Here is a 27,235-nt window from a genome sequence, read left to right on the forward strand (position 1 = left end):
TCAAAATGAGTGATCATTTGCAAAAAAAGTAAATATTGTCTCAAAATAAATTGCACTTTCAAATAAATAATAACTAATTTATCATGAGTGTCGGGGAAATAAAATTTAATTTTATAAATTTTAATTTCTCATTTGCTCAAAAAAAAAATTATTTTTTATAAAAGAGAATATTGATTATCTTTTACGATAAAATATAAAAAATTTAATATAATTCATATAAACAATGAAACGATATTTCTTTAATGGAATGATATTTCCAAAATATAAACGTTGACAAATAAAAGTATCTGTACAATTCAATTTACAAATTGACGGTAGAAGTTTCTTAAAAAAAGGCTTGTTTATTAAAAGTACCATCCACTTTCATGTAATTATAATACTCTCTCCGTCCTAGAATAATGTAGCCTTTTGTAAAAAAATATTGTCGTAGAATAACTCATTTCATTTTTCAATACGATATTAACTACTTTTTATTTTTTTAATTATAACTCTAATTAATATTACTTTCATCACTTTCAATTCAATATATTCTAATTTGCATTAATGATAGCGGAGAATGCACTAATACATAACAAAAACACTTAAAATCATTTTTCTTTTTCCTCCATTTATACATTTTTCTTAATACGTGTGAAAGGAGCTTAGTTAATCCGGGACGGATAGATTATATATTTTCTAACGATGTATGGATGAACAAATGAATCATTCAACGTGGAAGCCGTGGGTGAAGTACATTTTAAACACTTGTTCAAACATGAAATGCTGATGTATTTTGCATTATTGGTACCTTATCACGTTTCCAACGAGAAATCGACATTAACATTGTTAAACTTCAACGAACACAAGCCACATACACATAACACGTTTATGTTAAATGTACCAAACACGTACATGTACCCATTTGGCTTTTTGAATTGCAGTTGAATGAATAAATTCGTAGGAACACATCACAACAAGATTTCTACTCCACAATATATATGTACATGAATCCTTAAATTTTACTACCTGATTAGCGGAAATAGAATCAATAATTTTTTTGGCAAAATTAACATAAGCATGACTTTCTATAAATTAAATGTGATTACACTTATTAAAATTAGTCACTTTGACTTACCTTTTTTTACGTATAAAGACTATATTAATCGTATTCTTTAGGTTATCAAAATTAAATGTGGTTGGGTGAAAACTGAAAACGATCTACGATCTGCATTTGGACGACAAGAAATAAATAAGACAACCACTATCTTAAAAACAAAACCTCACAAGCCATAAATTAAGGGCAGAAGTAGTGGTATTCATGCCAACTCAAAATCAGATAAATTATTAGGTTGCTACTAACCAGCTGACACATAAATTAAGAAATTGAATCCAACCTGCCCTAAAATATGTCACTAGGGATGTCAATTAGAAGAACAAAATATTAATGATTTATTGATATCGTAAAACAAGGTATAAAATGAGATGATTTCCTCGACTAAAATGACATACTGTGAGACGGAGGGAATTGTACCTAATAATCTTGCATTCCACCATTGAAGTTGAATAAGTGTAGAATCTAGAGTTTAAACTCCGATCCTTGTATATAGCAGTACATTATACCTACCAATTGAACCATGCTTACGAAAACGTGGACAAAGCTCATTTTATTAGTTGGTTTTGTAGATTTTGTCATAGCTGCCTCAAATTCTAAAAAATTATTAGAACATTTTTTAATGGTATCAAGCTGCTACCTTAAGGTTTTTGATTTGATCAATTCAACACGGTTAAACAGCTACTAGCTGAACACTATCTTAAGAGGTTAAGAAAAATAACATAATGGGATTATGGGCTGCATGACACAAGTTCTTTTTTACTCAGAATGCATACAAGATTTTAGTTAAAAAAAAAAAAAAAAAAATTGAAACAAGATAAGTTTACAATTGAAATAAATACATAAAATTAATGGCTACTAATTTTAGTAAGACAGAAAATACCAGCTGCATTAATTGTGTCATGATTCCATGAAATTGTTCACAAGTTTACCACTAAACCGTTTTGTACATTTCTAAATGGTTAGTTTTCACACATTCCATAAACATCATTGTCTATAATTTGTACCCAACATTTCTCACTCTCCATTTTTCATCACCAATATAAAATATCTTTAATAAATAATTAAGTCCTTACTCCTTTTCTATTATAGAACAAGAAAGTAGTGAATAAACAATAACTAATCCTTCCTCAATTGAAATTGCTTCTGTTCTCTATCAAAAACAAAATTTAACCTATTTCAATGCAATATCCATAATATGAAGAAGGTATAACAAATAAAAAATTAACAAACAAGATATAGTAAATACTAAATACCTAACTCTTCACTCTTGAGTTCTTGGATTGTCCTCCCATTTCTTCATAATCTCCAGAAAAATCTCATTCCATGTGTCTATAGGTCCAGGCAAACACCAATGAACACAATCATTCTGCACACGTTCTGGAACACCATTGGCAAATGGAAAAGGGTACATATAAGGACCTGGATGACCATCTGGTCTCAACAATGCCAATTTAGTTACATCAAGTGCCTCAAACCTAACCCCTCCAAATTCACTACCTTTCACCTTAGCATCTTCAACTTCTTCAACCTCAATTTTCCTCATCTCACTATCCATTCCTTCAAGTTCCTTCTCCCTACTTCTATAAGGCTTAGTCTTTGGACAAGCACCAGCTTTATCCCATTCACCTTCAAAATGAGCTGGTGAAAATGTTGTAACTAGTACATCAATTTTACTACCTTTATTTCCTCTCCTATCAATTATACTATTAAGAGTAGTTCTTAAAGCCTTTCTCAATACATCATAAAACCCAATTTCAGTATGATTAAGACCAACACAATAATGACAACCTAAAACTGAATCACCCTCGTAGTAAACTGCGGGATGCAAAAACCAATGACCAATTGAAAGCACAATAAAATCCATTTTTTCCATATCCTTTGCCCATTTTTCATCAACAAGATCCAAATACAACTTATTATGATTTGGCCCGTCATTTGATTTCTCAACACCTTGAACAAGAAAAGGGGACCAATACACCGACACACTTGCATTGTGAGAAACAAAATGCCACTTTCTAAATTTATTATCTTCACCGCTTGTGTAAACAAGATCAGGTGTTGAAACACTAGATAACAAACAAAGAAGTGACTCTAACTGGTTCCTAGCCATAGAATCACCAACAAAAGCCATGTGTTTGTTTTCAATGAATTGAAGAAAAGTGTTAGGCTCAAACCTTGGAAGCTTACATTCACTTGGTTTCCATCTCCAGTATAGATAACCAGAATCTGGTCTTCCATGTTTGATACAATTCTGTCCTTCTTTGATTGTTCCACATGTTGTTCCATTGTATAAAGGTCCTCTTCTATCACGGATCCATTTTCCATTGAAGTAGTCACATGTAGGGGTGTCAAAAGTATTTTCCTTTTCTGCAATAAAGAACATTTTAAGTATTAAAGAACCAACAAATCTTAAATCTGAAGTTGCTAATCAAGATTTAAGACAAAACCCATTTGTAAAAACATGATTTTTAACTAGATAAGAGTATGAATAAACGTACCTAAAGGAGGAGGTGTAGAAGTAAAAGAAGGAGGTGAAGAGTGGGAAATGATGGTGGTAGTAGAATGAGGAAGTTCAGATTCAGTAGATGGAAGAAAGGGAAGAGGGTAGAGATATAAACTAAGAAGAGCAATGGGAAGTAGAGCATAGAGAGTCCAAGGAAAAAGTTTTTTGGTGAGGGAGTGGAGTTGATCTTTGAATGGGTTTGAAATACCCATTTTCATAACCATTTTGGTTGCTTTTGCTTACTTTGTGGCTTGTAATTGTGTTTTCAGATGAGAAGTGTGAAGAACCAATTAAGAAAGTGGACATAAAGTATGGTTTTTGCAGTAATTGTCAAAGGGAAAGTTGTGACTTGGTTGGGAAATAGACTAAGAAGCATGTTACTTGACTTACTCAATTCCATTGTTAATTGTTAAAAAAACGGTTTGGAATTATCTCCCTCGTTTTCTTGGTAAAGTCTCTCTAAATCAGCTCTTTTTTATCTTAATTTTTTTCATTATTTTCATGAAAAGTATTTTCTCATACTACACTTATGCCTAGATAATTGAGTTAACATGACTCTCGAAATTAGGAGCATTAAAAAAAATAGTAACTCCCGTAAAAAAAGTTACAAAATTGATTTTTGAAAAATAGTAAATACATATCCAAAATTATGATGTGTTAAAGTCAAAATAATCTCTCTTATAATTTCTAAGGTTGTGGGAAGATACCTTAATACGTTATGTGGTCATTCACGTAGACTCTACATCAATAATTATCAAAAAAAATTAAGAAAAAAATGTTCGAATGTTAAGACTTGCAGGAACATTTGATATATTGGAGTGCATATTTAAATCTACATTTTTCACTCCGAGTGAACGAGTGCTTTTTACCTCTAGGTTCTCAAGAAGAAAAAAAAAAAGACATGCAGAGATTTAAAGAAAGTGGAAAACTTAAAAAGGGTTCAATGTGTTTTAGTCTCTATAAAATCATAAACTTTCAAGTTTAATCCCCATTAAGTTTCAGTGTAAAATTTAGCCCTTTAAAATATTACAATTTGTAAGAATAATCCATATTTTGAAGGAAAAAAAACTACAAAAGTCTATGAGGAAGAAAAAACAGTTACATCAATAGTCTTGGTAACATAGAGCAAAAAAAAGGCAAAATACAAGATCGCTAAATAGTAACTCTCAAACACAATAGAGGGTTAAGCCACCACATATGATAGTTGAAAGCAAAATTAATATGATTTGCTTTCAACCATCACAAAGATTGAAGCTTAATTTTCTCAAGAAGATGTTGAATAGAATCCCCCTTTTGTTGAAAACTCGTGCATTTTGTTCACACCAAAGGATCCAATGATCTGAACTGAAGTAAGTGGTATGTAACATGAGTCGGATGAAACTATTGTAAAACCTAACCAGTTATATATCAATAAAAAAAAAAAAAAAAACAAAGTTGTCGTCAAATAGTTGTTCAACACTCTTATTATTAATCAATCATATTGGATCTAATTGCGTGACAAACTAGACCTTTTTTTTTCACATTATGGTAACCAAACTGTGAATGCTAGTTGAGAAAAAACACCGACATTCAATATTTGACACACTACAAATATCAGTTATCTCTATATAAGGGAACTATTAATATATATTTTTTTAGAAAGGGAACTATTAATAATATTTTAACTATAGAAAACAAAAAAAGAATATTTATTATTATTATTATTAATATTTTCATTAAAATGATGATTTAGCAAGTAATTGACAAATTATTAAAGGCAAAGTTGTTCCTTCCTAGAAAAAAAAAAAAAGACAAAATTGTTTTCATCGTACTTTAACTAAATTTCTTATATCAATTTCGCCCTTAATCTTTTTTTATGTCATTTTCATCATTTTGAACAATTTGCATATGAATTTTTAAGATTTAAATCTATGAATTTATTTAAATATGAGTTTTTAGGGTTTAAATCTATAGTATTTCACTTATGTTTACATATGAATTTAAAATTTAAAGTTTAAAAATTCATATGCAAACGACCAAAATGAAAAATTGATATGAAATTAAGTTAAGAAACAACGAAAGTAATGTTGTCAATTATTCAATCAAAATATGTTCAAGTATACTCAAATTAAATCAAACAAAACAGCGTTTGAGCAAGTATTGGAAAATAAGCGTTTTAGTAGATTGTTTAATTTAACAATGAAGAAAGTGTTTACCGTTAAGGATACTATATGTGTTGAGAGAGATGGTTGGAGTTTGGAGAATGAGAGGTTGATTTGGTGGAGGAGTGTAAGGTTAACCTTAACAAGAATGTGCAATATACTTGGATTTAGGATCTTAATTTCGATGATAGATATTCAGTTAAAGAAGTTATGAGTTGATATATAACTTTGAAGATAAAGCATATTCCCCTTTATTTTAAGGTCATTTGAAACAGTTTAGTTTCTTTGAAGATTTTATTGTTTTTTTTTTTTTTTTGAGAGAATTTCATTGTTTTGTTGTAAATTATTATTTCAACTTACTAATGACCCTACACCATTATTGATTTTTTTTTCTTTCTTTTCTATATAGTTCATACGTGTATCCTTCATTACCTCACATATATGCTTTGACTCCATCTCTTGTATCCTTAATTCATGGATTTCTCTTATGATCCCAAACCCTTAGGATCATGAACATCTTCCAAAACTCCTTTTCTCCAAAATCATCAAGAAATTTGTGAAATAATAATACCTGAATCCTCCCTCCTCAACACACCAAGATCATCTTGATTTACCAGTGAATTTCCTCAATTAAATCATAAATTAGAGTATAACCCAAGAAACCTAGGTCCTTGTGTCACACTTTCTTCAATCTCACTTCACCATGATATGAAAATTTATATTTGGCTTCACCTCTAGTTTAAATTTTATTTCACTTCTATATTTATTACTATCAACCATATATTGTACTTTAATATGTCAACATCTAATATAGATAAGTGTGCATAGTTTTCAACTTACATGAGTGTGTGTATTAATTGAAAATCGTACTAAGTTAGAAACATTTGAACTACGTTTACTTCACGCCAATATTTTGGAAAGAAAATCTATTCTATTTTAGAACATCACAAAAGAGAGACTATGAGCAGAAAACAAAGTAGGAAAGGAAGCACAAAAAAATGCTTTCAAAATGAAAAGTACAATGAAAGATGATTCAATTTCACTCTCTAAGACCCTTCTTCCATATACACTTCATCTTCTACTTCTCATAGCTCTCTTACCCATTGTTCTTCTTTATTTATACTTTTACCCTTTGTCTCTTACAAAATCTCAAACTCAGCTTCACCATGCCACTAGTTCTTCTCCAACACATTATACAGGTATGTTAATGCATAACTTTGTCTTCTTTAAACTAATCATGTGTCTCATATTATGTCTTTTTTTTAAAAGTAATTCACACTTGAAAATGATTAGGTGTTTTTTTTAGAGGAAAAATGATTAGGTGTTGAATTGAACACTAAAATGGTGTGTATAGTCTTAAAAAATCCATGTTAGTTAGAGTAGTTGAAAGTAGTGGTTGAATAGTTAAGTGTACTATATTCAATTAAATGAGGTAATCATTGGAAACAAATTAGTAAATATTTTTTTGGTATTTTAAAATGACAAATAATTTTAAGATGAGAATTAAACAAACACTTACAGTGAGAAAGGTAATATTTTTTAACAAATCACCACAATTAAGGCCTTTGGTCTCATACCACCTCATGATATCCGGTATAAGGTAGTTGCTCTTTAAGCCCTCCGTCTTGCTATGAAGCCCTCCAGATTTATCGAAAGATATATGTTTCGATGGTGTACTTTTTAACTCCTTTTATCTATTGGAATGTATGTTTCGATGGTGTATTTTTCTTGTTTTAAGCAACACATGGAACCTAAAGAGCAACCATTTACAAAATTGTCACGGTTTTGATGTTTTGGGCCGGTTAATGGGCCTCGGCCCTCGGCTCTTCACACTTTTAATGAGTGCGTCTTATAAGGACTGTACCTTTAAAACCTCTGATATACAATCATGGGTGTATTGTAAACTAAGCCCCTTGATTAGATTTATTTAAACTATTTTGAATATTAGAATTTAGATTTATACATGTAATTAACACATTGTTATTCTATTGACAGTAAATGACAAACACAAAATTGATGAGCATCCATGTGACTACTTCAATGGAAAATGGATTCATGACAAAAAAGGTCCTTTATACAATGGAACAACATGTGGAACAATCAAACAAGGACAAAATTGTATCACCAATGGAAGACCTGACTCAAACTACCTTTACTATAGATGGAAACCAAATGAGTGCAAACTTCCAAGGTTTGAACCAAACACTTTTCTCCAACTAAGCAAAAACAGACACATATCTTTTGTTGGAGATTCTTTAGCTAGAAACCAATTTGAGTCTCTTCTTTGCATGTTATCAACTGTTTCAAAACCTAAACCTGTCCACCATAAAGGTTCACATTGGTGGCATTTTCCTTCTCACAATGCAACATTATCTGTGTATTGGTCGCCATTTCTTGTGCAAGGTGATGAAAGATCAAAATCCGGGCCAAATTTTAATACAATACATCTGGATCGTGTTAACGAAAAATTGGCGAAGGATATGGATGGAATCGACTTGATTGTGTTATCATTTGGAAATTGGTTTATTAATGTTCCTTCAGTTTATTATGAGAATGGTTTGGTTTTAGGATGCTTAAATTGTTCCGGTTTCGGTCTTAATTACACTGATATCGGTTTTTACGTTCCATTAAGAAAGGCTTTAAGGACTTGTCTTAATGGCATAATTGAGAGGAAAGTTGCTAAAAGGAATGGAATTGGAGTAATTGTGAAAACTTTTTCACCTTCTCATTTTGATGGTGATTGGGATAAGGCTGGAACATGTTCAAAGATTGAACCTTATGTAAAGGGTGAGAAGAAAATTGGAAAAATGGAAAGTGAGATTAGAAGGATTGAGATTGAAGAAGTGGAAAATGCTAAGAAAAAATCAAATGCATTTGGAGGGATTAGATTTGAGGTATTGGATGTAACTGAATTGGCATTGTTGAGACCAGATGGTCATCCAGGTGCTTACATGAATCCTTTTCCGTTCGCGAACGGTGTTCCAAAGTATGTGCAAAATGATTGTGTTCATTGGTGTTTGCCTGGACCTATAGATACTTGGAATGAGATTTTTCTAGAGATGATGAAGAAGTGGGATTGGAAGGGACAACCAAGGAGTGAAGAGTGAGACATTCATTCCTCTTAGCTTGTTAATTTATTAATCTAATCTTTCCATAGAAAGATTATGTTTATTATGTTCATTCTCTGATCTTCTTCCATAATGGCACATATGTTGGTGGGAGACTTTTGTTTTTAGTTTCTAGACAAGGAAGATGTTTTAGTGTTTGAAAGCAACTTGGAACAATATGTAGATATTAAACTTTGATGTACATTCATTATTCTGCTAAGTTACAATTGCTATCCATAAAAATTAAAAATTGATTTTCATTTTAGATTAGAGGAATTTATGGAGTAAAACAATGACTCCAATAATATATTAAAGTAGTACCAAATATATGAAGTGTTTGATTAATTAATGACCACTAGTTAGGCATAATAGTTTCAGACATACTTTGCAGTTCACTACTTTTTTTCTCACCAACTTGGTTTTTTTCTTTGCTCAAGTACTCCTTGGACACATCTATAAGAGTTAAATATGTGTTGAAGCAATGTTGGGATTAAAGACAAAAATTTGATTTTAACATTTTCGATAGTAGACAAAGATATAAAGGCCAAATACTATTGTATCTTGTTTTCAAAAAGAAATCAAATGAAATGATTTGTTAATTTAGATGCACAAACACACAAGGTACACACATGTGCACAAACACATTAGCAGTGTTGATGTGTTCGTGTCTATATTATGTCAGGTATCCGTACTTTATAGTCAACAGTTTCATTCACAATTGAAGAAGTAAATTAAACATTTTGAAGTTGCAATCTTTTTTTTTTTTTTGGAAGAACTCATTAAGATTGTAATTATTATCAATTAAAGTGACGATAATGACTATTTTACACTCTTTTAAAAGTATTTTGTTTTAAGCAGTGTCCTTTAAAATGAATGATTATTGAGTTTATAAATTTGATTTTAATGAAGCGAAAACTGGCAATTTCTACGGTGCATTCAATAAATTGAGTGTACCGGTACACCTATATATTAAATTAATAGTTTAATGTGTTATTTTTTTTTTAAAAAAAATATTTTCTATCGGTTACAATTATAATAATTATATTTTATTTCTCAAAAGTGTCCGCAAATCAAAATTCAATTTTTCTAAATTTTTATTACTCATAATATAGTGAATACTTATTATTTTTTCGATAAAATTTTAATAAATTTGTATGATTCTTATAAAGAATGAAATGATGTTTTTTTCTTATGAAATAATATTTTCTAAAATATAAAAGTCAACAAGTATCCTTTTATTACATAAAAATAATCATTAACTTATTGATTTATGAAATAGGTGTACCGATACATCTTAATTTAAGGGTGTACCGTAGAAACTCCCTTATAATTATTCAAAAATGTTTTATAAACACTCAATTTTTCTTAATATGTGAAATCTAGTTAACCACGTGTAAATTGTGGTTAATTCAATTGAGCATATGATTAAGGGAAATATTAACTTGTGTCTTTGAGGCACAAATTTAGAAACTAAACATAGAAATATTTTTTTCGAAATTTTGCATTCAATGTATTAAAATTTTAAAATCTTTTCTTTTTAAATACTCCTTTTTTAGCTTCTTAACATGTGCTCTTAGGACACAAGTTAGCATGATCCTTGTTTAAAACATGACAAACTTAATTTTGATGATTAATATTTCAATTAAAGAAAATGTTTCGTGCTAGCAAAAATTTACAACCTAAAATTTCTAATTTATAATAAAAAAGTTTCTCTCAAAGTTTACTTTAATCTTGAGAATCTAGATTGATCGAGCTTAAGCAACTTTCACTTAATAAAGATGAAAACCTCAAAAAACCGGTTCAAATATTTATGAAGTCGCATACATCATAACATTGAGAAGTAAGAGAAAAGAGTCAATAGCATTGGAGACTAGTCTCGTAGCTAACTTAAAGAGCCAAAGTTAGAAATCAATGCAAATATTTCCTTTTGATGTCTAATCTGAATCTTGAATTCTTTGTTCCAAGGTAATATAAGTCACATGTCATGTAAAAAAAAATGTATAAATTAACAACATATGAGAAACACTTCATTCTTAATTCACTCCTAGCTAGGTTGTTCCTCCCATTTCTTTATAATTTCTAAAAATATCTCATTCCATGTATCAATTGGTCCAGGCAAACACCAATGAACACAATCATTTTGCACATGTTCTTGAACCCCATTAAAGAATGGAAAAGGATTCATATAAGGACCTGGATGACCATCTGGTCTTAACAAAGCCAATTTTGTTACATCCAATACTTCAAATCTTAACCTTCCAAATTCATTGCCTTTGGCTTTAGCAGCCACCACTTCTTCTATCTCAATCTTTCTCATCTCACCATCCATTCCTTCAACTTTCTTCTCTCCATTTCTATAAGGCTTAGTTTTTGGACAAGCACCAGCCTTATCCCAAGCACCTTCAAAATGATGTGGCGTAAATGTTGTAACAATTACATTAATTTCATTACCTTTATTTCCTCTTCTATCAATTATGCTATTAAGGGTAGTCCTTAAAGCCTTTCTTAATACATCATAAAACCCTATTTCAGTGTAATTAAGACCACAATAATGACACCCTAAAATTGTACCACCTTCATGGTAAATTGCAGGAAGCAAAAACCAATGTCCAATTGATAGTACAATCATGTCCATTTGGTTCATATCCTTTGCCCATTTCTCATCAACATGATTCAAATATAGCTCATTATTTGGACTTGTGTTTGATTTTTCTATACCTTGTACTAAAAATGGAGACCAATACAAGGAAATGGTTGAATTGTATGAAGAAAAGTACCACCTAGAAAATTGATTGTCCTTGCCATTTTGGTACACAAGTTTAGGAATTGAAGTAGTTGCTAACATACAAAGAAGAGACTCTAATTGGTTCCTAGCTAAAGAATCACCAACAAAAGCAATGTGTTTGTTCTTACTAAGTTGGAGAAAAGTGTTAGGTTCAAACCTTGGAAGTTTGCATTCATTTGGTTTCCATCTCCAATAAAGATAATCAGAATCAGGTCTCCCATGTGTCATGCAATTTCTTCCTTCTTTCATCATGCCACATGTTGTATCATTGTACAAAGGGCCTCTAGTGTCTTTGACCCAATCACCCTTGGAATAATCACATTGGTTTTGGTGACCTTTTTTCTTTTCTGAAATAAAATAGTAAAGTTTTGTAAAACAACGGAACAATCCTATGAGTAAACAATCATTTTGGTCCATAAAACATTGTCACTATTGTAGCCGAATATGACTAAATTACAAAAGCAACAAAATATATTTTTTGTTAAGTAATTTTATCGATTAAGATGATTCATGCACATTCGAACATCGAACTAATTAAAAAAATATATCAAAATCGATGATTAAACTATCTAAAAAAATATATATAAATTCAGTTTCGTTATACCTGAATAAGAAGATGAAGGAGGAGAAGCAGAATGAGAAGTGATGTTGATGATGGGTTTGGAATTAGTAATCTCAATTTTTGGAGCTTGAGAGAAAGGTAGATGGTAGAAGTATAGAAGAAGCATAGTTATGGGAAGCAAAGAACAAATAGTCAACGGTATAAGTCTCTTGGTGAATAAATTTGATTTATCTTTCAAAAAAATTGAAGTTCCCATTTTCATAGCTTTTTTTTGTGCTTTCTTTCCACTTCTCATGTGTTTTTAGTTTTGATCAATGATTAAGGACACTTTCTATGGTGTTTTGTTGGGTTTTTTGCATTAGGTGAAGTGAAAGTCAAAAGAGAAAAGCACGTTTTATTGCGTAATTGATTCTGTTATATGAATCAATAATTCACTTAACTTACTCATGTTTTGAAATTATGGTTTGAATATTTATTGCCTTATAAAACTAATATCCCAATTTAAATTTTGTCCTGATTTTTTTGTTAGTTTGTGCTTTGAAAATATATGTAAAGTAGCTTCATAGACCTTGTAATGAAGCCTGATACGTACCAAAAGCAAATCACTCTGTTCCAGAAAAAAATAAAGATTTTCATATAGATTAAAATAGATGATAAATGAAAGAAAGAAATATAATGCTGATTTTATTTATCTTAAGTGTACTCTGAAACATAATAATAATTTCAGCGTTATGCACATAATATCACTTAGAAGTTATAATTGAACTTAGGTTAAATTGCATTTTTGGTCCCTTAACTATTAGGTAGTATCGTTTTGGTCCTTTAATTAAAATTTGATTTATTTTGGCCCCTTAACTTCTCTCAATTACACATTTTGCTCATTTCTATTAGTTTTAATTCAAATGTTAGATTTTCTTCATCATTTTCTCATCTTTTTCATCTTCATATCATCTCTATCAACCTTCAACAATAAGAATCCCAAAAAAATTCCAGAAGAAAATGAAAAAAAACCTAACGTTTTTGAATTAAAACTAACATAAAGGACCAAAATGTGTAACGGAGAGAAGTTAAAGGACCAAAATAAATCGAATTTTAGTTAAGGGACCAAAGCGATACTACCTAAATAGTTAAAGGATCAAAAATGCAATTTCGCCAAAAAAATATTATTTCAACAATCATTTTCTGAGACAATTTATAAGACAATAAAGTATAGAGTGAAATATATGTATCGTAACAAATATCAAAACAATAGAAAGAAAAAAAAGTAAATATACATACTCCATATCGCATCATAATGAACACATATGAAAAGAGAAATGATATTTTAACATCCATTTAGTGACAACTTTTGCAACAACTTTCTCTCTCATATTCATATTATTTTTTACTTTATCTCTCTATTGTTATGGTTTTCGTGTCAATATCACTTTTTTCTTTGTAAAGTATGGTTATCAAATAAATTATCATCAAATTGGTTGTTCAAATAATGGTATGAAAAATATGATTTTTTTAGATAGAAAACATGAAACTTGAAAGCAGCTGTTACCCACTTCACATAGATCTTGTTTCGTGGCAATGTTTGTTTCGTTTTCACAAAAGTCGCTTGTCCTATTGGTTTGACTTATTAGAATAATAATTACTCCCTTCGTCTCATATTAGATGATTTAGTTGACTCCGACACACGTATTAATGCATATGTTTTATTTTTAATATCTTCAATTCTCTATTAAAAATAAATTATGAAAATTTAATATTTTGAAATTTTTCATCGAGACGAATCCAACAACATCTTACATTATACTCCCTCTGTCCCAAATTGTATGACGTTTTGGACATTTGACACGTATTAAGAAATGTAATTAATTTTGTATGGGAAAAAGATATTATGAGTTGTTTTACAAAATTATCCTTAATAAATGGTATGGAAAAAATAAATTAAAGAATTGAAAGAAGAGAGAGTAATAAATAATTAAGGATATAATAGAAAAAACAACATTAATGTTTCATTGGTATTGTAAAGCGACATATAATTTGGGATAAATTTTTTTCCAAAACGACATACAATTTGGGATCGAGGGAGTATTATTTATCTATGTGAATAAGTAGAAAAATATGGTCAAAGTATGTTAAAAGTATGTTAAGTGAATATTGTTTTTTGTCAAAAAGATCATCTATTTAGAAATAGATAGAGTATGTTGTTAACCTACTTTCATGACTTTCTAAGTCCAACGTAAATCCCCTTAGCCCCCACCAACTGTATCACATAAAATTAGAGTCTCTTCTCCATCTCAACCTCTCCAACACACTAAAAATTGAAAAATGATTGCTGAAAAAGAATAGTGGCCAAAACTGAGTTTGCTTATACCACGAGTTTCAAATTGTATCATCTTCAGGGATGCCACCCCGCATCCCTGAGCATTGAGCATTAGCAGAGGCATCAAAATTATTATTTTGACGGAACATTAATTACCATGTTCTTGGAAAAAAAATTGTTTATCTCTTCTATTAACCATTCTATTTATTTTTTGTAAAATGTTTTTGCTCTCCCCTCTATTTATTTTTTGCCAAAATGATTCAAACTTAGTTTTCTAAAATCTTTAAAGTTTTTCAACGAGATAATGCCATGAAATATATTGTATATCTAAACTCTTGTCTTTTCTTGGTGAGCAGAGTACCTTGTCTGATTATTTTGTCCATATACATTTCAACAAAATGGTTGCGCTGAGAGAAAGCATCGTCACGTTCTTGACTTAGTTTGTGTCATGCTTATCTCAGCTCTTGTCCCAAACATGTGACCTTGTTGATCCTCCTTCTGATAAAAGCTCTTGTAGGATGAAAGTCACTGTATATAATAAAGACTTTTTATGATGAATCTATCGAGGGATACAAAGCTCGTCTTGTTGCAAAAGAATTCACCAAGAAAATGGTATTAAGTATGAAAAAAGATTTTCCACTGTTGCACGCATTATCTATGTTTGAACACTTGGCATTGCAACCACTTTCAAATGGAGACTCACTCATATGAATATGAATGTTAAAAATGTATTTCTCAATGGCAAGTTAGTAAAGAAAAAGAAAGTTTTACACGCATCTTCCTCTAGGATATACATGTTAGGAAAACAAAGTGTATTGCCTTCGTCAAGTTCTATATGGTCTCAAACAAACACCTAAAGTTTGGTTTGTTAAATTTCACAAGACTATCAAAAAGTTAAATTTCTCTTCTAGTGCTCATGACTCGGCTATTTTTACCAGAAGTGTGGTTATGTTTTCCAGATCGTTTGACCTCTTTGTTTTCCAATATTTTCGTGCTTACTTTATCAAAACCAGGTGGAAATTTGGGTGTTCTATCAAAGTTGTTACACCCTTCTTGATGACATTCATGACTGCTATTTCCCATTTTGGATTCGTTGGTTAGGCAGCAGCTTTTAGAATCTGTATCAATCACAAAGCAACTAGAAGGCATTTTTAGTTATGCAAGTAGCGACTTTTTAGGAATCTTTCGATCATAAAAATTTAATGAAACTTCTTAAAAATAATAAAAAAAAATTATTAAACTTACGAACTCTCTTAAAGGAAAATAACGACTAATTCTAAGGTGAAACCTAAGAGTCTAAATGAACTAAAACTAAAATAATGTATGTATTCTAAGCAAAGGGAAAATAAAGCTATTCTAACAAAATTACAAAAGTAAAACTACCCTATTCTAAGAAAAAAATTAAACTATCTAGAAGTACTAATCCTAATCCTAAAGATTCAAGCTAACTCTAATACTAGAGAATAGAGATTATTCCTCTTAAAAAAAAAAGAGAATAGAGATTATTCCTAAAAGATAACAACTAACCTAGACATAAAAATATGTTAATCATAATAATAAATAAAAGGGTAATGTTAACTTGTGTCCTTAGGGCATATGTTAAGAGATCCAAAAAAAGAATTATTCCCTTAGAATGTGTTTGAATGAGGTAATTGGAAAATTTTAAAGAATTTAGAATTCTAGGTAATTGAAATGATTCAATTAAAATGCTTTCATTTCTCAATATTTTTGTTTGGATAGAGTAATAAAAGATTTCATTGTCATCATTTTGGGAAACTTTTGTAAATTTTAATTTTTTTAGGCCAAATTTAAAAATTGAAATTAGGGGTCAGTTTGTAAATTTCAAAAAATTTGAGGGGTCAATTTGCAATTTTTATAATTTTATTGGGTCGAATTGAAAATTTGAGGACCAAAATGCAAAATTTGAAAATTTATAACTTTGAAGAGTTTTGAAATTCTTAACTTTTAGGTGTCATTTGAAATTCTCTAAATTTAACTTGAATAAAATACTTCATAAATTTCCATCATTTTGAATATTCTACAAATTATTATTCAAACAATGGAATTCACCTCAAAGTATTTGAATTCCCTCAAAACATTCCTCCATCCAAACACACTCTTAAACTTTGTAAATTCAATTCATTAAAACATTAAAAATTAAATTTAATGCACGCATTCTAATACATTATTTCTACATTTGCCTTCTAAACTTGTGTCTTAGGGCAAAAGTTAACATTTCTGTAAATAAAAATTAAAAATTAAAAAGAAAGAAATTTATCCTATTAATTAGCAACGACTTAGAAAATAAAAACTAAATAACAAAATTAATAAGCTTAGAAAATAAAAACTAAATAACAAAATTAATAAGTAAAGTGAATTACCTCGATGAAAATCAACAATCCCCGTCAACAACGTAAAAAATTTGATGACTAAATTTTGACAAGTGCACCTGTTTCAAGTAATAAAGTGATAAGTAAAATCGTCTCCACATGAATTTTCATTTAACTAGAAAACTAGCTAAAGTTATTAAAAATAGTAAAAAAAAAAAAAAAAAAACTAGCTAAAGTTATTAAAAATAGTAAAAAAATAATAATTAAACGGAGGGAGTTAGCAAATTTGATTTGATTGTGCATAACAATAATTTAATTGCAGAAAAGTAAATAGTTTTGATTGCAAAATGTAGCGACAGTTATAAACAAAAGGGTTTCTGATAGATTAAAGTCAAATCAAAATCAAACAATTATCCGTTATAAAAAAAGAGTTTTATTTGAGTGATGAGTTCATGAAATTTTTATGTCTCCCCAGTTGCCAAGTTATTACAAGTCCCCCCACCTCTCTAAATTTAGTTAATTTGTTGGAATAGACTCAAAACATCATATATTCCTGTTAAAATAAGAGTGATATGTTTAAGCCAATACCAAAAGGGATTATACTAATTACCATCTTAAATTTTAAAAATACTAGTGATTATCTTTAAGATGCTGAATAAATCTTACAAAAATGATGCTAAAAAAGAAAGAGTTTTTCTATTCACACCCTATATATTTCTGGTTCACAGCCTATATATTTTTGGTTACACCCAGTTTTTTTAAAAAGTTTTTGATAATACCAAAATTGTCCTTTTATATAAAATTTTTTAAAATCTTGATTTCATTCATTGTCACTCTAAAATTCCACTCTCTTTCACCCACCAACGATCAAACAATCCTGATGTTCAATTAATCTCTATGGAAGATTAAAGAGTGAATCAAAACATTTTTCATTCATACTCGATTGCATATAAATAAGTGAATTTTTTCTTCTTTTTCAATAATGCTGGTTTCAATTTTCTTCTTCTTGTTCAACTGCACTGTACGACAGTTTCAGTTTTACATTGTTGAGGTTAACTTAAATTCAGTTCAAGTAGGTTCATGTAAACTTAGTTTACATAATCTACATAAACTTAGTTTACATAACCTACTTAAACTGAGTTCAAGTATGTACACTTAAACTCGGTTTACATGACATACTTAAACTAAGTTTACATGTACATACTTAAACTGATATTACGTATAATCATTGAACAAGATTGAACTTTTAAATGTACACTTAAACTCAGTTTACATGACCGACTTAAACTGAGTTTACATGACCTACTTAAACTGAGTTTAAGTATGTATACTTAAACTCAGTTTACATGAGCTACTTAATCTAAGTTTACATGATCTACTTAAAGTGAGTTTAAGTATGTACACTTAAACTTAATTTACATGACCTACTTAAAATAAGTTTACATGTACATACTTAAACTGAGATTACGTAGAATCATTGAACAAGGTTGAACTTTTAAATGTAGACTTAAACTCGTTTACATGACTTACTTAAACTGAATTTAAGTATGTACACTTAAACTCAGTTTACCTGATCTACTGAAACTAAGTTTACACGACCTACTTAAACTGAAGAGGGATTTTAGGGTGTAACCAAGAAAAAAGAAAGATGCTTTTTGAAAATTAAATTTTATGGAAGGATAATTTTGACATTTTGAAGTGCAACCAGGATTAAACAGGGTGTAATTAGAAAAACTAAAAAAATACTTCATTTTCTTTATCCAATACGTCATAGTTCTTAAAAAGTGTTTCCTATTAAAAAACCATAATCTATGACTCGCGTTTTATAAATTGTTCGATAATTTAAAAGCATTAGTCATTTTAAAAAAAATATCAAAACATAACTTATGGCTCACGTTTTTATTATAATTTTTCTAGAGATACAATAAGATCCAACAATCATGGAAGATAGAGATAGAAAAATAAAGTTTTGATCAAACAGACCCTTCTTGGACATTTCTTGGACCTTCCACTAAAGGGGTCTATTGCTTAGAAAACAATCGTGTTTCTAATATTATATTTCAAATAAATTAGTTGACCGTAAAAGTGTCTTTTATTTTATGTAGTAATGATCGATTATCTTTAAGATGTTGAACAAGTCTTATAAAATTAATGCTCAATAAGAAATACTTCACTTTTTTAACCAATACTTCATAATTCTTAAAAGCATAGCTCACGTTTTTATGAATTGTTGATAATTTAAAAGCATTAGTCATAGTCAAAAAAATACCAAAATATAATTTATGTACATATGAATCACGATTTATTAGAAAATTTTCTGGATATACTACAAGATCCAACAATCATGGAAGAAAGAGATAGAAGAATAAAGTTGAAAGAGTTTAATTTAATTCATCAGGAGTAAGTTGAATTCAATTCAGTTTCATAGAACAAAGCCAAAAGGGACAATAGGAAAACACTTTGAAAGAAGATGGTAACAATTACAAACACATTCAAAGAAAAACTCACCAAAATATTTGTTCCCTCAATTTTCTATTCGCTGTTACTTGTAGCTCTATTTTGCCTATACTTTTACTTCCACTCATTTGCTCCATTTTTCACTCCCATCATCCCTCACCAATCTTCACTTTCTTCTTCCCCTCCTTTGAGAAAAGGTGAACTCACTAGCACTGTACCTTTGCTAGTGTCCATTGAATTCCATCTTTGAAATTATAGAGAATTATAAAAATTATTAGTGTTAGAATTTGATCGATATTTTTGAGGGGACAAATATATAATATGAACTAATCTTCTATGTATTCAAAGTTCTTTATTGTGTGTGTCGTCACCTTATAGATATTTTAGAAGAAATTTTTTGGAGTGTCTTACCTAGAAGAGATCTTCTCCTATAAAAGTTTTCTCCCGTGTAATGTTAACTATTGTCTTTTTTTACTACATACAGTTTCAATAATTAAAACGCAATTGAATGGTGGAGATGGGCCTCAGATCTCCTCAGATCTCCCGTGTAATATTAACTATTGTCTTTATTTTCTTATCAAATTAATTTTAGTCCCACTATAGTAACCCATATTTCAAAAACTTTGATGTCATGTCAACAAGTAAACCTTGATGATGCATCAAATTGCAGCACCGATTTTTTTTAAATCTTGTTTTTATTCATCAATTCACTATGCATATTTTTTGTAATCTTTGGCAGAAAGGGAAAAACCTCATGAGAAACCATGTGACTATTTCAATGGCAATTGGATTAATGACAAGAGAGGCCCTTTGTATAATGGAACAACATGTAGTGAGATCAAGAAAAGTCGAAATTGCATCGTCAATGGAAGACCTGACTCAAACTACCTATATTGGAGATGGAAACCAAAGGAGTGTGATCTTCCAATTTTTGAACCAAACACTTTTCTTACACTCATCAACAACATGAACATAGCTTTTGTTGGAGACTCTTTAGCTAGGAACCAAATAGAGTCCCTTGTTTGCTTATTATCTTCTCACTACAAGAAACTTGACCTCTAGTGACGGGCAAAAACCGTCACTAAAGGCTATTTTCCGTAGGTATATGTGGCCAAAACTTTCACCCACGGCCATATTGGCCGTGCACTATACTTAGCAAGTTGCAACGGATTTTTGTCTGTAAGTGCATGTTTTACCTACGGACAGTACCTTTACCTACGGACGGGTTGTGTGTCTCTACAAGATTTTTCTACAGACTAGTACTTTTACCTACAGCGTCTCTGGCCGTGGGTAAAAATCAATCCCACAATTTTTTTTTTTATAAAATGTCCCCCTTTTTTTTTAAAAACGTGAAACCCCCAAATATTTTTTGAGATATTATTTATTGTTGTTGCACTGTATTATATTTTTCTCCATCATACAAACTGGTTAATAACTATAAAAACAGTTATATTTCATAAAAAAAATTGGTGGATTAATATTCTCAAGGTATTATTCACCAATCATCATATAAACTAAAAACAACACCAGAATATATTCTCAAGGTATTATTCACCAATGTGGACAAATCATATAACTAAAGACAACACCAAATTACACAAAATGAGTTTTACTACTTATAAGATGCAGAAACTGACAGACACAGTTTTTATATGGTTCTACCCTATCAAGAACAATCATATACTTTTCTTCACATCATGTTCCGCCAAAACCAGATCATCTTCCTCTTCTCCATCAATGCACCTTAAAATAAGACCAAAAACAATTAACAGTTAGAGAGATGGATACGTTGTCATGCAATAAGTTGCCAAATTCAACATGCACGTTACGTCCGTGCATGTGCGCATGTGCAAACACACAAAGTCATCTGCCAAGTGATAAACTTATCTTGCACAGACATCTTTACCAAACTCGCAGTCACGTAAGTTTTAATTCATGACAAAGAAGAAGGAAAAAAGTTGCAGCTAGCATATAATTAGTGAACGCACATTTGCCCTCATTGAAAGATAATACCTTAAAAGTGCAGTGAACCAGTGCCACTTGTAGTTTGTTGATTATTACCAATAGAACCATTTGGAGCACTTGCAACATCAGGTACCTAAGTGAAAAAAAGTGTATTTTATTTTCTTGAAAAACATTCTTGAAGTTGAAAAATAAGATTTATTACCTCTTGAGCTACAGCCTGTAAGACAGCATTAATTTGTGGATCATCAGAAAATCGCATTTGAAGCACAGCAACAAGATTTCCAAGTACACTTTCTACTTTTTGAAGTCTATCTTCTGAATTAGTGCGTTGAGATGAAATATTTGAACTAGCATGTCGTGGAAGTTTGCCAAGACAACGCACACGTCCTCTTCTTTCAGGCCCTTTCACTTTTGAGTATGTATCATTCATCCAATTTGTAGAATCTTCAGTGACTTGAAAATTTTCTGAATTTTCTACCTCTGCCATATGCTTCTTTAACTCCTCCTACATGAAGAACGTTACAGTGAATTTTCTTCTTGTAATCCAAGTAAGGTTCAAGTTATTAGTTACAAGGAAACTAAACTTAAGCAAGTTACTAGACAGTACACCTTTCATGAAATTTTACACAGTTCCTTACTCTAAATAAATATATCTTACAATTGTTGAAGCTGCCTTTTCAGTCACAATGCTCCCGTCTTTTCGAGTTCGGGTTTCAATATAAATTTCAGCTCGAGAAGGTTGCACTCCTATAGCCTTCGTTGTCTAAAATTTTGAATAAGAACAGTAAGCATTCTATTTGCAAAACAACCTAGTTGAAAATACTAATAAAAGTCATACAAAGAAACATACCATCTCATGAATTAGCCTCGGAAGATTCTTGGTTCCCATGCAATGTAAATCCTCATATTTTGAGCGATTCCTTTTGTTGATTTGACTTATTTTCTATAAACAATAAAATACGAAGCATTAAAACACAGTTCAAATAAATCATTGTTGTTATTGTTGTAGTAGCTCTTGTTGCAGTAGCTGACTAGTCTAATTACCAACACAATTACAGAGTAAAATAGTGGGATGTAAATAAAAAGACGTGACAGAAGCAATATTCTTAGATAAATTCAGCATTGAAAATAGGCAGTGCATTGAAAACAAACATATACCTTCCCTTCCTTGGAACACCAATGGTGCACTAAAGCACGATATTGGGACGGATCAACTCTTGTGTCAGGGATGATAGAAGCCATTTCCTCTTCAGTTTTGCTTTCATCATACCCTTTTGATTTCAAATCATGCTTAAATTGTCTCCACTTACTGCTCATGTTATCCTTTAGTATTTGTGTTGTTTGCTCGGTCAATTCAGGAACAAATCGGAACTTACTCTATTTATTAAAAAGCCAAATTGTTAGACATTTTGTAAAGTAATAAAATATCACAATAAATAAATGGAAATAAAACTTCAAAAATTCTACAAAGACCTTAATTAAATCAAACATGTTGGTAATATCAGTCTCAAGCATGTCTTTCCAAGAAATATGGTTGATAGGAGCACATTGGTGTCTCCTTACCAAGCTCCCTATTGCATTCAGTAGAGTCTTCCCTTCCCAACCCATGGGATTACCCAAACTATCCACTTCAATAAGTATAAATTCTCCATCAGGCATGTCCCATACATCTAACATATGTGTATAACCTCTAGTCTTCTTTTCACAATGGGTCTCACTATGACTTCCCTCTTTGTTGACTTCATTAGAACTATCAACTGATTGCTCTTTTTCTAGTGATGGGCCATCAGTTTGAACAACCTTCAACTTTCTCCGTCTGCCCATGGTACTTGCTTTAACTAAAAGATCAAACAATCAGTTTAGTTGCTGAGAATGTAAAATAAGAATTAGTTGCTGAAAATTCAAAATAAGAGTATGTAAAACAATAATTACCTCTTCAATTGAAATACAATGATCTAAAACTAGCAATACACACCTTAAACAAAATCAGTAAAACCATCATTAATAACAGGAAAACAAACATAGTCTTCCTCACTATCATCCCCTGTATCACAATCCTCATCATTTTGGGGGATGTCACTTCGGGGAATGTCCTCCATATTAATTTGAACTTCAATGATATCATCACTATCATCAGCTTCTGGTCTAATCAAGTCATTATCATTTATTTCTTCCAAGACTTGTTCATTTCCATTATCTATAGCATTGGATTGAAGATCACCCAAATCATATACATCTCTAACCTTAGCGTGCACAACGACAAACCAATCCTTTTGTCTCTTATTCTCCACATAGAATACTTTTTTGGCTTGAGAAGCAAAAATAAATGGGTCATCACATATATCATTGCCTGTATGTTGCAAATAATTAAAATTTACTAATGGCAAGCCCAAATTATCAATGCTGCAACCCCTATTTATGTCAACCCAATCACACTTGAAAAGTACAACTTTATATTTCCCTGCATAATCCAACTGAACTATATCTGTCAATGCACCATAGTAGTTTATTTCTCCTTCTTTAGGGTGTTTGTCTCTTGAACTAGCATAACTTCTTGTCTTAACAGTAACACAAATCCCACTGTTTTGAGTCTTTAAGCACCTTTCACGCTTCTTTGTATGGAATCTAACCCCATTAACAATATAACCACTATAGTTTCTCACTATTTCTAGTGGACCACGTGCTAACCATTTGATTTCATCTGTGACAATAACACTTCCTTGCTCTTCCAATCGTGCGACCTAACACAATTTTATTTAAAATGATTATGAAATGAAACACAATATTGATAATGGAAAAGCTTTGTAAAACTTACTCGTTCACGAAACCAATCAGAAAATGTTTGACAATGAATTCTGTCGAGTTCATATGGTGAGAGCCGACGATTTCGATTTTGTCTCTTGATAAGATCAATGTGTTCTCTTTGAAAGGGGTCCACATTATTGTTGTTGAAAAGCACATATCTATGTGCTTGTATCAATGTTTTTTTATCAAGAGAAACTCGAGAAACTCTTCTTCTTTTCTTTACTTTGAACCCAATGTGGCTTTTTCTCCCCAATGGTCTACCTCTAGGATTAAAAAGACTTGAGTTTTCGACAAAAAAGGAATCATCATTTCGACTAGGTCGATTAAAACGAGTTTCCACTCCAGGGAGATACCGTGAACAAAATATCAAGCCTTCATAAGCTATATAACTCTCTGCAATAGACCCTTCAGGATGTGCTCGATTACGTACAAATGACTTTAGAGTAAAAAGGAACCTACAAAAAGATTTTATATTAAAATAAGATAATATCATTTTCTTTTATAAATTAGAATACTGTTAAATAAATAAACAAATTTCATACCTTTCAACGGGATACATCCATCGGTAATGAACTGGACCAGCAACTTTTGCCTCATATGCCAAATGGATTACCAAATGCACCATTACAGTGAAAAAAGATGGAGGGAAAATCTTTTCTAATTGGCACAACGTTTTAGCTACTCGATGCTCCAAGTCCTCCAAATTATGCTCATTAAGCACCTTGCCACATAGCTCTTTGAAGAAATTACAAAGCTCACTTATAACTTTAGTCACTTTGTCGGGCAAACAACCTTTCATAGCTATTGGAAGAAACTCTTGCATTAGAAGGTGATTGTCATAGCTTTTGAGGCCAGATATTTTGCGTTGCTTCACTTGCACACATCTTGGAATACTAGACAAATATTCATCTGGAGCTTTCAAATTCTTCAGCACTTCCAAGAATGATTCTTTCTCCTTTGATGTCATCTGATAACAAGCTCTAGGCAAATACTTTTTACCATTACATTGATGTATCCTTGGGTGTAGCTGACTTCTTATGTTCATGTCTATAAGGTCATAACGTGCCTTATCGTTATCCTTTGACTTTCGTTCTAAATGCAGCAAGGTTCCAATGATGTTATCACATACATTTTTTTCAATATGCATCACATCAAGATTATGACGAAGAACATTATATTCCCAATAAGGCAATGTGAACAAAATACATTTCTTTTTCCATGGTGACGGTGTCCCAATTCCATGTTCTTCCATTTGTTTCAAAGCAATAGTTCCATTGGGTAGCTCAGGTGGAGCTCGAAACTCTTGGTTTCCATCAAAATGTCCTTTATTGTATCTCCATTTATGGCCAGGCTCTAACCAACGCCGATTACACATATAACAAAACTTTCTACTATAACGCAACCACTTAGAGGTTGTGTCAAAACCACAACATGGACAAGCATATCGACCTTTCGTACTCCAACCTGACAAATTTGCATAGGCTGGGAAATCATTTATAGTCCACATGATCGCAGCACGCATTTGAAATGACTCCCTTTTACATGCATCAAAGGTTCTGACTCCAATTTCCCATAATTCCTTTAATTCTTCGATAAGAGGCTGCATATATACATCAATATTATTACCTGGACCTTTTGGACCAGGAATAAGCAACGAGAGTATGAAGTTTGGTTGCTTCATACACATCCACGGTGGAAGATTATATGGAATCAAGACAACAGGCCAAGTGCTGTGAGAAATTGTCATGGTTTTGAAAGGATTAAAGCCATCAGAAGCTAAACCTAGTCGAACGTTACGAGCATCACGAGAGAAATCCGAATATCGACGATCAAAATCCTTCCAAGCAAAAGAATCAGCTGGATGTCTCATGAGTCCATCTTTAGATCGATTATCTTTATGCCATGTCATAAAAGAAGCTGTTTTCGATGACATAAAAAGTCTTTGTAATCTAGCCTTAAGAGGAAACCAACGAAGAACCTTTAAAGGTATCTTTTTTCTACCTTCCACATCATCTGAGTTAACTTTCCATCTTGAGAGACCACATTTAGGACAAACATTAAGATGAGCCAAATCCCTCCAATACAATATACACTCGTTTGGACAAACATGAATTTTTTCATATGATAAACCCAACCCCGAAATAATCTTCTTTGTCTCATAAAATGACTTAGGCAAAGTATTTTCCTCAGGAAATGCATCACTTAACAGTTCTAGCAACATTGAGAAGCTTTTGTCAGTCCATCCATTCATACACTTTAAGTGGTACAAGTGTACGATGAAGGATAGTTTTGAGAACTTACAACCGGGATAAAGATTTTGCTCTGCCTCCTTCAATAACTTAAAGAACTTTTTTGAATTATCATCCTCTTCAGATTGTTGAGCATTATGGTTGTTTGTGAATGCTTCAGAACCCCTGTCCTCTATATTTGTATATGCATCATCATCATTATCGCTATTCGTATGCATTGGAAATGCATCATGAATTAATGCATCCATGTCATGATCAAATTCGTGTTCTACTTCAGATGCACATAGAGGGTTAGAAGGGTTTTCTTTCTCACCATGAAAGATCCAATGAATATAACCTTTTAGAAATCCATGATTGATTACATGTTCATAGACATCCATCCGAGTACGCTTGTAGCAATTGACACATTTTTTGCAGGGACAAAAAATTTTCCCATTTTCAGATGAGTTAGCAAAAGCAAAATCCATAAAACTTAAAACCCCTCTAATGTACTCCTCCTTAGTTATAGATTTATTTGATATCCAACTCTTATCCATTGTATAAAACAGGAGAGAGTCGAGCCGTGAGCTCTGCACCTTATTTATGAGCCAATAAGGCTTATAAAACCCAAAAATCTCTCGAGGTTTCGTAGCTAGCTAGTAATAAATTCAACAGTAATACTTCATGCAAAATCAGTTGCACTACATAATCATACCTAGGATTTTAATCTATTTATCCAAAAGAGTCATAGTCCACTTACGGTTGAGTGCTAAATCTAACAAAGCTGGTTTGCCGTGATCCTCGTAGACTATGACAGACACAGAACAACAACCAGAGCTGTTCCAAAAAATCTTTCGAAGACTTGACTTCTATACAAATCTTCTTAGCAACCTGCAATAGAAATAAACTCTGGAATCAATTTGATTGATGCTGATAGAAAAATCC

The 27,235-nt window shown here is 31.2% G+C and overlaps 5 protein-coding genes across 9 annotated transcripts; 1 reads left to right on the plus strand and 4 right to left on the minus strand.

Annotated features, from left to right (window-relative positions):
- Positions 1–1,580: 1,580 nt before the first annotated feature.
- Positions 1,581–3,979, minus strand: LOC11408057 (protein ALTERED XYLOGLUCAN 4). Of its 3 annotated transcripts, none has more exons than XM_039834621.1 (3): positions 3,592–3,979; positions 2,347–3,460; positions 1,581–1,599 (listed from the first exon to the last, which is right to left on the minus strand). In XM_039834621.1, exons 1-2 carry the CDS (start codon positions 3,818–3,820, stop codon positions 2,355–2,357), a joined length of 1,335 nt encoding a protein of 444 aa, XP_039690555.1. In that variant the 5' UTR covers positions 3,821–3,979; the 3' UTR covers positions 1,581–1,599; positions 2,347–2,354. The 3 variants fall into 3 exon arrangements, with proteins under 3 accessions (XP_039690555.1, XP_024638947.1, XP_003613303.1); XM_024783179.2 differs by lacking the exon at positions 1,581–1,599 and adding an exon at positions 2,091–2,243; XM_003613255.4 differs by lacking the exon at positions 1,581–1,599 and having other exon boundaries at positions 2,118–3,460.
- Positions 3,980–6,121: 2,142 nt separating this feature from the next.
- LOC11426449 (protein ALTERED XYLOGLUCAN 4) lies at positions 6,122–9,094 on the plus strand. The gene is made up of 2 exons (XM_003613256.4): positions 6,122–6,936; positions 7,733–9,094. The coding sequence occupies exons 1-2, from the start codon at positions 6,747–6,749 to the stop codon at positions 8,842–8,844; spliced, it is 1,302 nt and encodes a 433-aa protein (XP_003613304.1). The 5' UTR covers positions 6,122–6,746; the 3' UTR covers positions 8,845–9,094.
- A 1,556-nt stretch (positions 9,095–10,650) lies between these two features.
- On the minus strand, positions 10,651–12,672 carry LOC11416688 (protein ALTERED XYLOGLUCAN 4). The gene is made up of 2 exons (XM_003613257.4): positions 12,234–12,672; positions 10,651–11,976 (listed from the first exon to the last, which is right to left on the minus strand). The coding sequence occupies exons 1-2, from the start codon at positions 12,484–12,486 to the stop codon at positions 10,889–10,891; spliced, it is 1,341 nt and encodes a 446-aa protein (XP_003613305.3). The 5' UTR covers positions 12,487–12,672; the 3' UTR covers positions 10,651–10,888.
- Positions 12,673–20,802: 8,130 nt separating this feature from the next.
- Positions 20,803–24,257, minus strand: LOC112421820 (uncharacterized). Of its 3 annotated transcripts, none has more exons than XM_024783695.2 (8): positions 24,073–24,257; positions 23,190–23,998; positions 22,731–23,095; positions 22,416–22,634; positions 22,108–22,200; positions 21,916–22,020; positions 21,460–21,762; positions 20,803–21,390 (listed from the first exon to the last, which is right to left on the minus strand). In XM_024783695.2, exons 3-8 carry the CDS (start codon positions 23,079–23,081, stop codon positions 21,307–21,309), a joined length of 1,155 nt encoding a protein of 384 aa, XP_024639463.1. In that variant the 5' UTR covers positions 23,082–23,095; positions 23,190–23,998; positions 24,073–24,257; the 3' UTR covers positions 20,803–21,306. The 3 variants fall into 3 exon arrangements, with proteins under 3 accessions (XP_024639463.1, XP_024639464.1, XP_039690818.1); XM_024783696.2 differs by having other exon boundaries at positions 20,803–21,035; positions 21,306–21,390; positions 22,731–23,998; XM_039834884.1 differs by having other exon boundaries at positions 22,731–23,998.
- Positions 23,234–27,040, minus strand: LOC112422043 (uncharacterized). The gene is made up of 3 exons (XM_024784760.2): positions 24,605–27,040; positions 24,073–24,517; positions 23,234–23,998 (listed from the first exon to the last, which is right to left on the minus strand). Exons 1-3 carry the CDS (start codon positions 26,845–26,847, stop codon positions 23,234–23,236), a joined length of 3,453 nt encoding a protein of 1,150 aa, XP_024640528.1. The 5' UTR covers positions 26,848–27,040.
- Positions 27,041–27,235: the final 195 nt, after the last annotated feature.

Source organism: Medicago truncatula, chromosome 5 (genome assembly GCF_003473485.1).
Source record: "Medicago truncatula cultivar Jemalong A17 chromosome 5, MtrunA17r5.0-ANR, whole genome shotgun sequence".
NCBI classification, from domain to species: Eukaryota; Viridiplantae; Streptophyta; class Magnoliopsida; order Fabales; family Fabaceae; genus Medicago; species Medicago truncatula.